Raw genomic sequence first — 14397 nt, forward strand, 5'->3', positions numbered from 1 at the left:
AATAATGGTATAGGAATAATAATGCATTTTATTTTGTCAAGTGGTTTCTTGCATCAAACAACACATCATGTTCAGTCACGTCCTTGTCTGAAGGACAAGTGGATAAACAGGTTAATGTCAAGCCCTGCATGTTTTTTTTCCCAAAAGTCTCATGGAATGTAGGCCTACGTTGAACACCACACATTGGCTGCTACTGTAGGCTGAATGATAGAACAGCTATTTCCATGTTAAAATGTTATCCGATGCATTTTCTCTCATGGTAGGCCACTGGTAGGCCTACACTATGATCAAATAGCCACAGTAACCTACTTGGCCCCTGTTAAAACCAACTTAAAGCGGTTACAGCCTCAGTGTTCACAGTAAACGCGTGCTGGAAGTTGCACATAATTTTCACAACGTTTAAGTTAGAGGGAACATTGGTTGTCACTCATCTGCCAATCGGGGATGTGGCTTCTCTGGTGTACCTGTATACAAGTTACAGTCATAAAGAAATACAGAATGATAGGGTATGGGAGCGGGCACAAAGGGCAACTGAGGACATCAGGTGGGAACCATTCATGAATCAATGGCCTTAGGTGTCCACTCACTTGGATACGTTGGTAAACTATCTCATGAATTGATATAATGTATCCAAGTTAGCAGGGTGGGTTCCATTTGTTTGTTAGGTTGTTCCAGAAGTGAGTTTATTCAGATATTGTCACGCCCTGAACTTAGAGAGCCTTTTTATTTCTCTATTTGGTTAGGTCAGGGTGTGATTTGGGTGGGCATTCTAGTTTGTCTATTTCTTTGTTGGCCGGGTATGGTTCCCAATCAGAGGCAGCTGTCTATTGTTGTCTCTGATTGGGGATCATACTTAGGCAGCCCTTCCCACCTTCAGTTGTGGGATCTTGTTTGTGTGTAGTTGCTTTCTGCACTGCATATAGCTTTACGTTTGTTTTGCATTTTGTAGTTTTTTGGTGTCATTTAAAATAAAAGTATAATGTACGCCTACCACGCTGCACGTTGGTCTCATTCTAACAACGGACGTAACAGATATTCCTTATTACAGGTTATTAGATTGTTCAATTCATTTATTTATACGTTTGTTTGTGTAGTTAGTTTAAGATCCTTTTACTCGTCAATTGTACAGAAGGTCCAACCGAAATGTGGCCAACTCCTCTGAAAGACAAACATACATATACAGGTTGGAGAGGTTAGAGCAGGGGGCTGCCACACTGGTGCAGTTGTTGTGGGGGGTGTTAAGTGACTTCCTTAGACCCAGGATTTGAACTGGCAACCCTCCAGTTGCTGGCTCGCTTCTCGAAACTCTAGGCTACCTGCCGCCCCATATGTTTATGTAGTGAGGTTGTTCATATTTACACATTTTCCTGAGATGTTGATGCTTATATCTGCTGTCAAACATCACCTATGAGTGTTGTGTACATTACATGCTGTGTGTGTTTTCTCAGATGGCCGACAGGACTCAGCTCTCAATCTCACAACTAATGGCATGAGCAGCATCAGTATGTCAGTGGAACTCAATGGAGTCATGTACACCGGTGAGTCACCAGTCACAGAATCAACAACACGGTCTTGTGTTACCATACAGTACCTGTCAAAAGTTTGGAGACATCTACTCATTCAAGGGTTTTTCTTTTCTAAATTTTCTACATTGTAGAATAATACTGAAGACATCAAAACTATGAAATAACGCATATGGAATCATGTAGTAACCATAAAAGTGTTAAACAAATGAAAATATATTTTATATTTGTGATTCTTCAAAGTAGCCACCCTTTGCCTTGATGACAGCTTGAATCAGGCCTTCATGGTCGAATTGCTGCAAAGAAACTACTACTAAAGGACACCAATAAGAAGAAGAGACTTTCTTGGGCCAAAAAACACAAACAATGGACATTAGACCGGTGGAAATCTGTCCTTTGGTCGGATGAGTCCAAATTCGAGATTTTTGGTTCCAACCGCCGTGTCTTTGTGAGATGCAGAGTAGGTCAACGGCTGATCTCTGCATGTGTGGTTCCCACCGTGAAGCATGAAGGAGGAGGTGTGATGGTGTGGGGGTGCTTTGCTGGTGACACTGTCTGTGATTTATTTAGAATTCAAGGCACACTTAACCAGCATGGCTACCAAAGCATTCTGCAACGATACGCCGTCCCATCTGGTCTGCACTTAGTGGGACTATCATTTGTTTTTCAACAGGACAATGACCGAAAAAAACACCTCCAGGCTGTGTAAGGGCTATTTGACCAAGGAGAGTGATGATGCTGCATCAGATGACCTGGCCTCCACAATCACCCGACCTCAATCCAAATGAGATGGTTTGGGATGAGTTGGATTGCAGAGTGAAGGAAAACAGCCAACAAATACTCAGCAGATGTAGGAACTCCTTGGTTTTGAGAATGCCAAGAGTGTGCAAAGCTGTCATCAAGGGTGGCTACTTTGAAGAATCTAAAATATAATATATATTTTGATTTGTTTAACACTTTTTTGGTTACTACATGATTCCATGTGAGTTATTTCATAGTTTTGAAGTCTTTACTATTATTCTACAATGTAGACAATAGTAAAAATAACGAAAACCCCTTAAATTAGTAGGTGTGTCCAAACTTTTGACTGGTACTGTATGTGTTACTACAACTATCATTCCTGAATTCACAACATTGTTTGTCAACATTTGACTTATGTAGGTCAGGTTACTCAGACCAACTTGCTATCTTTTATTTTTGCAATGACAGAAGTCTCACACTGGTGTTTCTGTTTTCTGTGCAGGTGTGCTTTTTGCTCAGGCAGCAGGATCAGCCTCGTCAGGCCCCTCTGGATCATCAAGTAACAGCAAAGCCCCTGGTGGGCACAGTGGATCCTAGTGGCTCCCCTACACACCTACCTCATCCACCTATCTTTGATGCTAACTAAAGCCAAAAATAAACCTCGTTTTCTACTTAGCCTATGCCAAAAAAAACATATATATGGCAAGACAAACTGAAACTCAGACCACTTGAAGTACACTCTCAGGTCCTCTCATATATTCTTCCCTCTTTTGTTCTTTAGCCTAAATAAGTTTGAATAACCCAACAAGGAGCCAGTATATGATAGATATTTGCACAGCCTATGAATAATTTATTTCTACATAAATGTACAGATTATCTGAGAACAAAAGAAAAAGAATACATTGGAAGGGTAATGCACTGTTTAAACATTTAACACAGCTACTGACTGACAATTAAGCTTTTTCTCAAGAGGAAAAATAAGTTGTTTGTAACATTATCATTCTCCTCATTGTTATTATTATTATTATCATCATCATCATCACTAACAATATACTCATTGCAAAAAATATATATTTAGGATTCTATAAAGCAGAACATTTGACATTTCTTGTATTTTAAGTAGAAAAGCTTTAAAGTATGTTATTTCTTCAGGGTATAACAAAGTACCATTGTGACCTCATGTTATAGAATTCCTCTTTTACGTTTGCATGATGCAGTCAGAAACAAATCAATCTTTGCTGAGATTTTCTATTAATTGCTCAGACAGGTTTTGTCTTGCATTTTTTTCTAGTAGAAGTCAACAGGCATTCTTAATGCTCATTGGCCTTTAGAATAGAATATGTGCAGGTTTTTCTCAGGTGTCCGCCAGATTGCTGTGAAACAATAACATTGTATTTAACTGCTATATGTTTCTGTCATAGCCACACATTATACAAATGTATTTCCTGGTTTAGTGTTTGTTTCTCTCATGACACATTTCAACCATATTTTTTTGATTTTCATGTAGAATTTAGTTTTCTATCAGGTTGTCTCATCAATTACCCAGGTTACTCGGTCCTTTTATAAGAAGTGGGATCATCTTCACTCCACGTAAAGCTTTTAGTTTAAAGGTTGATCACTCTGAGACGACACAGAGTAGGGGATTGATATGTGCAGGAATTCTTAGCTCTGCCATTGTGAGCCTTTAAAGCTGAGGTTTGGGGCTGAAAGTGACTCTATTTAAAAGCTTGTCATCATAATGTCTCAAGAGTGCCTACGCCTTGATATGTGAAATCTTCATAACGACAAAGCATTAATGAATTTAGCTACATGCTTGCATTATATAGTGCTGCTTATATCCAAGTGCTTCTTATATTCACAGCTATACCATTATCTTCAATATGTTGAGGAGTCAGAGGAGGCCAGTTTAATGACAATAGAAGATGTTACAGAGAATATTGTGGGATTGACTGATATCTGTTTCATCTGCTGGCATTTGCTTTACTTAATTTCAGTTATCAGAAGTACAATTTTTTTGTATATAACACAGTTGCATAGTAATCATGCTCCTGTAGCAACAGAACAATGGTTATTCTATTAAACAATTTTCACTGAAACGTATGAAGGAGTCTGTCCTCTCCAGCTAGACCCTGGGGGGGAAAGCTCTCTCAGAGAATGATAAAAGTAATAGCCAATTATTATCCCAATAAATGGCTAATGATAACATAGAGCAGGGTTATGGTTTAAAGGATGGGTGAAATCACCCAATCAATTCCTGACTTTGGGTCAGCACGGATCTTCAATTTGATATTTTTACCACTTTTACCACTCCCCAAGGCAAGCATTCCCATCCGAGCATCTTCTCATTTAAAAATATATATATATATATTTATATGATATCCATTGATTTGCAGCTCTCAGAGATATTTGCATTTTAACTGCTAAGGTGCATTCATCTTAAGATAGCTAGCTGGGATAACCACATATCACAGTAAGTATTTTTCCTAAACAAAGTAGCTATCAGCAAAGTCAGAGCTAGCAAGGGGGGAAAAAGTAAAGTGTTTCAGATGTTTGCAGAAGATGGGCAGGGACTCTGCTTTCCTAGCTTCAGGGAGAAGATTGTTCCACCATTGGGGTGCCAGGACAGAGAAGAGCTTGGACTAGGCTGAGCGGGAGCTGCCCTTCTGTAGGGGTGGGAGGGCCAAGAGACCAAAGGTGGCAGAATGATATGCTCAGGTTGGGGTGCATGGTTTGAACATAGCCTGAAGGTAGAAAGCGGTAGTTCCTGTTGCTGCTCTGTAGGCAAATACCATTATCTTGTAGTGAGCTGCGACTGGAAGCCAATGGAGTGTGCTGAGGAGCGGAGTGACATCGGAGAACTTGCAAAGGTTGAACACCAGGCAGGCTGCAGCGTTCTGGATAAGTTGCAGGGGTTTGATGGCACAAGCAGGGAGCCCAGCCAACAGCGAGTTGCAGTGTTCCAGATGGGAGATGACAAGTGCCTGGATTAAGACCTGCGCCGCTTCCTGTGTGAGGTAGGGTCATACTCTGTTGTAGAACATGAACCTGCAGGAGCGAGTCACTGCTTTGATGTTTGCAGAGAAAGACAGCATGTTGACCAGTGTCGTGTCAAGGTTCTTTGCACTCTGGGAGGGGGGGGACACCATGGAGTTGTCAACTGGGATGGACAGGTCTTGGAGCGGGCAGACCTTCACCAGGAGGAAGAGCAGCTCCATCTTGTTGAGCTTGTGGTGGTGGGCCGAAATCCAAGCTTAGATATCTGCCAAGCAGCCAGAGATGTGTGTTGCCACCTAGGTGTCAGAAGGGGAGAACAAAATAGTAGTTGAGTGTCATCTGCATAGCAATGAGGGGAGAGACCATTTGAGGATATGACGGAGCTGAGTGAGATAGAAGAGGAGAGGGCCTAGAACAGAGCCCTGGGTCATGCCAGTAGTGAGAGTATATGGTGCTGACACAGATCCTCTCCACGTCACCTGGTAAGAGCAGCCTGCCAGGTAAGAAGCAGTCCCAAGAGTTTGAGAAGCACAGCCCTGAGAGGGTGGAGAGGAGAATCTGACGGAAGGCTGTTTCTGTATCTTCAAGAAACCGCATAGATTCACACTCTACTTTTCAGAATCCTCAGGGAAGGTCGATTTTGACTTTATTGTAGCAACAATAAGGAGATGATACACACATTGTATACCTCATGGTCTTTTTTCCTGCAGATCCATTTGACCTCAATGTAGGGCCTGCCTCTACCTCAAGTCTATGCTTTGACCAAATCTCTTGTAAAACCATTTCCCTTTACACAGTAAATAATCCAAAATGGTTGGAAGGACAGATTATTGCAGACAATCGTCTAACGCAAGAGGGGAGCAAAGTACACTTCAATCCAGCCCGCCCTTTTTTCTTCCCAATTGGTAGTTACAGTCTTGTCCCATCGCTGCAACTCTCGTACAGACTCAGGAGAGGCGAAGGTCGAGAGCCGTGCGTCCTCCAAAACACGACCCAGCCAAGCCGCACTGCTTCTTGACACAATGCCCGCTTAACCCGGAAGCCAGCCGCACCAATGTCTGGGCCCGCCACAGGAGTCGCTAGAGCGTGATGGTACAAGGAAATCCCGGCCTACCAAACCTTCTCCTAACCCGGACGACACGTGGCCAATTATATGCCACCTCACGGGTCTCCCAGTCACGGCCAGCTGTGACACAGCCTGGGATCGAACCTGGGTCTGTAGTGACGCCTCAAACACTGCGATGCAGTGCCTTAGACCGCTGCGCCACTCGGCAGGCCCCACAAATTGATTTTAACAAACAATTGGTCCGCCCAAAAATGCGGCCCGTTGAATTTCAAAATCCCAATGTGGCCCTCGAGGCAAAAAGTTCGCCCACTCCTGGTCTAACGCCTTTAATAATTTCTTTATCATAATTGATGACAATCCCTTTGGATTGTTTTGGCAACATGCAATGGAGACCAGGGAAGCCTCTGTCAGCAATACTGACTTCATGCCTTGGTGATTCTGCCCCCTAGTGGATTTATTTCTTACAGCACACAATCAGATACAGTTTGGGATGCATAGCGTGTTTCTAGGTTCCGTGGTAGGCCTAATCTCTGTTTTATATTTGATTGCAAGGCCCATAGTTTAGATTTCAACTTGATTTTGAGGAGAATTCTATAATTTCTTGATCTCAACAGAAGTTAGGAGACCTACTTACCATGGAAGAGGCTTGCTTATAGATTTCTATTCTATATCCTTTTAGATTTTAGAGAGATTCTCATCAGAATCTTTCCATGAATGTTCAGCCCTAAGACATTATTATCGTGAATGAAAATATATAGTTCTATTTACAGGTTAATTCATGGAAGAATTGTCACAGCATAAGAAATCTTGTAATTATAGCACTTCTGAAAAGTAATTATACACTTCTGAAAATTCTTTGGATGGCTCTAGATTATATTACTTTGTTTTTACATTAAAGTTTTCTTTAAAAAAAAACATGATATAAGCAACCTAGCACAGACATTACATTTACAGCTGATGACATTTATTATCATGATATTAATAACAATAGTTATTGTGACGACTCCTGTACTGGGTGATTTGGGGAAGTGCTAGGTTGGCACACTGGCCTTGGTTTTGTTAACTATTTTGTTGTCATGTGTAGTACTTGGAAATGTAGAATATAAATGAGGATTTGTTCTTCTACTTCTCAGGAATATACTTCTACCTCCGGTTTTTATGGATGTATCCCTGCTAGGGCTAAAGTTACAGGTTAGTGTGTGCACATGGTGTTGCGCTTTGTATTTCTCTCTTTCTCTTCATTGGTGTTACAGATTATTTTTCATGTAGCACTTTTGCATTTTGGTCGGTGTTACACCTAGGCAACAAACTGCTATATTGAAACACTATTGCTGCAACCTACAACTACTTCTTATAGTTACAGGCACAAAATTATTTTTCAGTCTGTTTTGTGCATGTGTGATATTTTTCTCATTATTTTCTATGATTAACCTTTTTTCCACTGAATGGGATGTTTCCCAAAATACAAGGAAACAAGTGAAGTTGAGGGGTGGCATTTTGTGCCTCTTCAGTGACCAGTTTTTAGGTGTAGTGCCCAAACAACAGATCAACAACACGCTTTTTAGAACATGTGATCTCTTTTTAATGCTTTTTTCTGAGGGGTGATGAACGGTTCTTGCCTATTTAATCAATGTGTTTGTGTGAATACATTCACTTTGGATTTAAATAAATATAAAATTTTCCTAGAATGTCAGCTGAGGTTTTACACCACAATTGCATTGATAAATACTTCAGCACAAAGAGATGAATGTTTCAGAGTCTCTTTAGAACAGATTACATTGAATGTTGGTATCAACTGAATGGCATGGTTAAACTTGGAAATATTACATTCTATATCTTTAAACACATTTGTAAATTGTTATCCATCAGCCTTTACATTGGAAAAGTTTAAGACATAATTTATCTGATGAAGGCCTATCTGCATGGATTTTAAATGGGGGAAAAAACACAAGTATACAATCTTAGATAAATTGGGTGTGTTTTATTGTATTTTGTATTGAACCTTGTCTTAATACTGATGTACATGATGTACATTCTTACTAAATTTTTACAAAACATTTTAGGTATACTAATGTTTCGCAAAAATACACCTCGAAAGTTTACACCCTGTCATACACCATCTATTCATCCACAAAAAAAAATCGGGAGTTAACTGTAAACAAAAAGCCATACAAATGGAATATGAATAGAATATGACTATTACCCTATCTAGAAATGGTCTGCCACCACAAGGCTACCATCTGCAACGTGACTTGGGTATCACGTTGACTGTTTTTTTTTTTCAAAAGCACCGCCCCTTGATTACAGCAGTAGACCTTCCCGGTAGATTTAAATGAACAGAAACAAAACAGCACGAGAACGAATGTAATAAAGGACGAAAAGCAACCACAAACAGGAACTGATCTGTTTTCGACTTTTAGTAGGTACAAGGATTATTTTCACGGGCTGTATAACGATTATTGTTCGTGTACAACATTTCATTTTGTGAAGATGAGACTTCGGTCTCGAAGTATTGCTGACCCTTCATCAGCACAGTTTAACGGTCGGCGGTCCTCGAAGAGAGCAGCTCCGAGCGTAACTCCTTTAAAGGTAAATCGATGAGCTTGTTTTGACCAAATATCTTGGAATAAGCTGAACTTTGAATGCGTCATACGCATTATCGTTGGCTTAAAACAAATTTGCTAGCCGAACTCACAATCGCTTGCTAACTAGCTAGCCGATTTGACAACTGTAAACAATGATGATGGTGTTGTAGTAGCTAGCTAGAAAAATGATCTTCGTCGCTAGGACACTATTTTCACGCCACTTCGATACAGATACGACCGGAAGTGGTTTCTTGGCAGGTTATGAGAACATTTTCGCTACTCCTAACCTTTTTCCTATCCTGACACGTTAATTATCATAACCTGAATATGTTCATTCTCAACCTACTGCATAAAGTATCCTAACCTACTACGAAAACGTTCATTCCGGTTGTAGATGTAACGAAGTGGCGTGAAAAGAGTATTCTCACTTGCTGGCAAAATTGGCTAACTTACAACGGACAATGTTACAATGGGTTCTTGTTCACAGTTCAACTGACCAGTTGGCCACCCTGAATGTATTTTTCGTTCTTACCCAAAAATATTGCATATATAGTTTATCTCATTTTATTATAATTGAACATAACCTGTCTGTAATATAAAATGGTGACTCATGTTTTTGTTTAATTTGACAAAGCATCACACTGGCTTTATCATCAACTCATGTTGATACAGGCAGGTAGTCATGTCTTACATTTCGCTTGAAATAGCTCCACGGATGTAGTGTCTGGCAGAGAGGATACAGATTACCCATCACAAGTAGGTCGAGGGGGAAGGACTTGAACTAGTATCTATGTCGCCCATGCGCTCTGTTTTTACTATCACTGTAGCTAGATGTTGTTAAATGTCAGTATACACACTGATTGAATTGAATCCTCCATAGGACAAAGACTCATAATAATGTGGTCATTAGTAGGTCAGTTGGTAGATTATGGTGCTTGGAGCTCCAGGATAGTGGGTTCGTTTCCCATGACCCCCTGTACATACTATGTACGCATGACTGTAAGTCACTTTGGATAAAGCCTTTTTCATCAAGGTTTGGGTCAGCCAGTATGTGAGACAACTTGCAGGTTTTTATACTAGTGCCCAATACTTTACTGACATACAGTTGGTGGGGGTAATTCTGATCTGTTTTATGTGAGCATTTAGCTACTTTTTCAGACTGTCACAATTATATTTTCTGTGTGTAGGATGAAGATGTACAACAGCCAGACAACCAGTCACTCTACTCTGATGATGATATCCCCACCGCTACAAAGCGCCCTCTTGTACAAGGGCGTGGGAGGAAAAGGGTGGCAGCCCCTGCCTATGAAGACGGAGAAGGTACCCATTTATTTTGGTGAATGCAATTGCTCTATTGTTTATTTCAAGATGTCAACTAAATACTGACAATCATTCTGTATTCATTTCTAGATCTGGGCTTCAAGACCCCCATTAATGTGCGCCATCACCGGGTGCTGTCAGAGCTAAACCCCTCCTCTCCCCTCAATTCCACTATGCGAAATATCTACTCTCCCATGGTCCGGTTCCTCACACCTACCAAGGAAAGTAAGTACCTCAAAGGTGGATTGGATGGGCTATGTTCGAAATTGCGTACTTGCACACTATTTAGTAAGCAATCCCGAGTGTGTGTGTTTTGGCTTTTGTATGTATTTTACAAGTAGGGAAGGCTGCCTGGAAGGCCAGGGGCTAATTCATGGGTGTGCAGTGTTTGTGTTCAGATAGAACTATATTGTGTAGAACCGAACAGACATTCTTTTGTCTTGGAGAATAGGCCATCATGGTTTGGCACTTTCCTGAGTCCATTGGGTAGGCCTTTTTTGTTTACAGAGAAACTGTCACTTTCGGTTTCTAATAAACAAACTACTGTATAGGCTAGCAAGGACTTGCATGTGATTATTGAGGCAAGAGTAGATGAGGTCAGCACAGTAATGGCTCAATTGGTCCAGGATGAATGAGTCTTATTCATTTGAATCAAGGCTGTTTTTTTTTCTTCATTTTTTAAAATCTATTCAGATGCGAGAACCCCCAGCAGTGGTGATGTGATGAGCCCAGAGCAGTGTGTGTTTGGCTATGGTTCCATCAGCCTTCTCGCTGGAGATGAGGACAATGATGACGTTTTCAGCCCGTGGGTTCTTCCATTTTTTGTTCTTGGTTCTGTGGAATGATTATAAGGCTGCATGCCATAACATATTATGAAGTACAATGATGAAATACTTGATGAATTAGAAAGCCTCAGGATCATCTTGGGGCTATGTCATAATGCAGGATCAAAGAGTTACCAGCAAACTGTCCATTAGTGTCAAATAACTCTGATAAGATAATCAACAGCTGGGCATCTAAAGAAGCTGGCCAGCCTGGCCAACATAATTGTTCCTGGTTTGTGATTCACTTCTGCTGAAATAATCCACTGCCCATACTTGCTGTCCTAATGTCTGTGGTTCTCAAGGACTCCCTTTTCCTGAAAGTAATTAATCCATTGCACTGTTGTATTTAGCTTTACCTTCATCAAGAACATTCCATCCAAATCCCAGCAATCCAAACCATGCATACGAGACATCCCACCTAAGACGAGGAGTACGCCCCAAGCCACTCTAGTTTTAGATCTGGTGAGTGTTGGGTTTACCTTTGAGATTAGTGACTAATCAAAGCATTTACTTATGTAATTCCCATGCAAAGTATAATATATATTTTTAGGCGGGTCTGGTTTACATTAATATACTAAGTAAATATTACTGTATCAGTAGGTTGTATTTCCATGATGATTACCAAGTTATATTATCATTCCATCAAAATTAAACACTGGGGTACCAATTGCTTGGATATTTTTTGTGTTCTAGGATGAAACGCTCATTTACAGCTCTCTGAACCGGATTGAGGATGCAGAGTACACCTTTCGCACATGCTTTCAGGACAATCAGTACAAAGTTAGTGAATCAATCTGTTCATTTCAGACTTATCACTGCCTTCCTGAGGCCTTATAAGGGCTTTTATCCTTTGCTTGAATGGCCAGTGTTTATTTTTTTAATAGGATGAAAGTCTGTCTAATGATGGTAACATAAAATATTGTAATATTTTAATTCTCTTACCTCAATAGGTCTACATGATTCTACGACCACATGTGAAAGAATTTCTGGAAGCCATGACAAAACATTTTGAGGTATGTTTTGTATTTGTTGTTATTATGTGTGCAGTAGCCATGTGTTTTTATTTTTGCTACATGTTTAACTTTCCCCCATGTATGTTCATTGTTAAGAAGCCAGTTAATTGAATGACTCAAAAGTGTTTTTCGCAGATGTTTGTTTATACATCGGCAAAGAAAGAATATGCAGGGAAAATACTGGACATCTTGGACCCGAAAAGAAGGCTGTTTCGGTATGAGAAGTAACTATTTTTTACTTTTGTTGCTGTCTTTTTGCAATGCTTGTTTTGCCCTATTGTTGTAGTGATATTGCAGCTGCAGAGTTCTGTGTACCAGAGACAGGCCGACAATCTCATCTACTTTGAATAATTTGAGGAATAGATTTCAGTTGATATTAGGTTGTACTTTAAATGTGTATAACTGATATTTCCTTTTGTAGACACTGTATATATCATGTACATAACTGATATCTTCTTTTGTAGACACCGTTTGTATCAACAGGACTGTACCTGTGTTCTTGGGCACTATGTCAAGGATTTGGGCGTACTTGAGAGGGACCTTGCTAAAACGGTGGTTTTGGACAATGCTCCACACACATACCCCTACCATGTGTGTTTACTGTGATGTTGTTCACTTAATTATACAATGCATATTTTTTTTCTTTGGAAGCAGAGTGGAGTTTTATTAAATTTCCTGCTTTATTTCTGCAGCTGATGAATATGCTTCCCATCAAGAGCTGGTCTGGGGATAAGGAGGACAAAGAACTTCAGAAGCTCATCCCGTATCTTGAGAGAGTGTCCGGAACAGTACGTTGACAGTGTTTTGCTATCCCACCTCCGGTGGCATACAAAGTATTATTTTCATTAAATTGTAGTGTTTCTTTTTGTTGTTGCAATTTCCATAATTCACAACCTAGTTAGGTGTCTTCTAGGATTAAATCTCTTTTGACAAAACCAACATCACACATGCAACAGATGCAATCTCATTTGGGAAGTGGGTATGCCCCTGGGGTGTGGAAAAAGCAGAAAAACTAACCTTGAGTCATTCTTAAACACTTGGCTAGTATTCTACAAATACCACAAGTTAAAGCTGTTATCGTATGTTTGGAAATGTAATTCAGAAAGACTGTGCCACTACTTGTATTCCACAAGAAACAGCACCAGTGTTCTACAAAATAAATAGTGGATGTTTTTACTAACTTGAAGGCACCAATCTTCTGTAGGATGATTGCCGTGAGGTACTGAAGAGGAGGACAGACCACTTTCACAGACTGCTCTCTGAGGATTGAGAAAAGGCTTCTGATCATCCTTCCATAAATGTTTTAATTGCAAACATGAACTATATCTACTATTCTAATCCTTCTGTATAATCCCTGAATGACCAATGGGTTCCTGATAGTGTGTCAATTTAAAATGCAGAGATTCCTAAACATTTCTCACTCAGCCCAGCAATAAATTGCTAATAGTTTAAAAATGAACTATTTGAATATAATGACACAACTTAATATGTTCTTCATACTTAATAATCCTAATTTATTGACAGAAAATATCTTTTTTGAAGCTGTTATGTAAATATTATTTTATTTTAGTGACACGATTGGATTTTTCACCTCAACAAAAGCCAGAACAAATTTATCTGTAAATAATAAAACAACTTAAACCATGCTGGTCTTTTTCAGAATCATTTGAGAAGTCTCTGATGAATTTAGTCTTATTTGTCTGGTTGACCTCGTGCACGAAAATGCAAATCTCCCTTTACGCTTGTCAAACTAGATTCGGACACTACTGCTTACATCTGCACTGGGGTCGGACAGGCTTCCTGTTTAGATTAAGACACTATGGAGCTGGTGCAAGATATGGCTTGGAAAACAACTCAATCCAGGGGGGAGAAATGCGTTCTCCGAATTGTCCTATTATCCAAACTGTTACACCGAGAATCATTGAATGGCTGCTAGTTTAAGTAAACTGCTATTTGTCCTCATTCTAGCTATCGGTACCCACTGCAGTCATTGCGGAATGGCACATAGCGTTGAACAAAGGAGCTGATTAGCTGACACAGCCATTCCAAAATGGCTGCTTTAGCTTCTGCTACTTAGCATGAAGATGGAAAGGGCCATTTTCTGGAAAAACTAGTGGTCATTCAATCTCGATCTAACAGTTGGGATAATGGGACAATTCGGCGTACAATGTATTTCTCATCCCTGGGAATATCTCACTCTGGCTCCACGGTGTCTTTATCTAAATAGGAATCCTGTCTGACCCCAGTGCAGCTGTAAGCAAGCATAGGGTCAATCTATTCTGGCTACCTTTACAGTGCCTTTAGCACACTATAGAAATGTCGTGTGTCCTA

General features: G+C 40.1%; 2 protein-coding genes across 3 annotated transcripts in view; both read left to right on the forward strand.

Moving 5' to 3' along the window:
* Positions 1-3712, forward strand: part of LOC112252149 (AT-rich interactive domain-containing protein 3A-like) — a 61405-nt gene extending 57693 nt beyond the window's left edge. The window contains 2 exon segments of the mRNA XM_042323030.1: positions 1449-1538; positions 2767-3712. Coding sequence (XP_042178964.1) covers positions 1449-1538; positions 2767-2861 — 185 coding nt within the window. The 3' untranslated portion in view covers positions 2862-3712.
* An 841-nt stretch (positions 3713-4553) lies between these two features.
* On the forward strand, positions 4554-13711 carry ctdspl3 (CTD (carboxy-terminal domain, RNA polymerase II, polypeptide A) small phosphatase like 3). 2 transcript variants are annotated; one of them, XM_024423135.2, is made up of 12 exons: positions 4554-5278; positions 7458-7515; positions 10097-10229; positions 10320-10454; positions 10923-11034; positions 11404-11515; positions 11747-11833; positions 12004-12066; positions 12202-12281; positions 12531-12657; positions 12759-12854; positions 13271-13711. In XM_024423135.2, exons 1-12 carry the CDS (start codon positions 5181-5183, stop codon positions 13334-13336), a joined length of 1167 nt encoding a protein of 388 aa, XP_024278903.2. In that variant the 5' UTR covers positions 4554-5180; the 3' UTR covers positions 13337-13711. The 2 variants fall into 2 exon arrangements, with proteins under 2 accessions (XP_024278903.2, XP_024278902.1); XM_024423134.2 differs by lacking the exons at positions 4554-5278; positions 7458-7515 and adding an exon at positions 8599-8913.
* Positions 13712-14397: the final 686 nt, after the last annotated feature.

The sequence above is a fragment of the Oncorhynchus tshawytscha genome, linkage group LG06, assembly GCF_018296145.1.
Source record: "Oncorhynchus tshawytscha isolate Ot180627B linkage group LG06, Otsh_v2.0, whole genome shotgun sequence".
NCBI classification, from domain to species: Eukaryota; Metazoa; Chordata; class Actinopteri; order Salmoniformes; family Salmonidae; genus Oncorhynchus; species Oncorhynchus tshawytscha.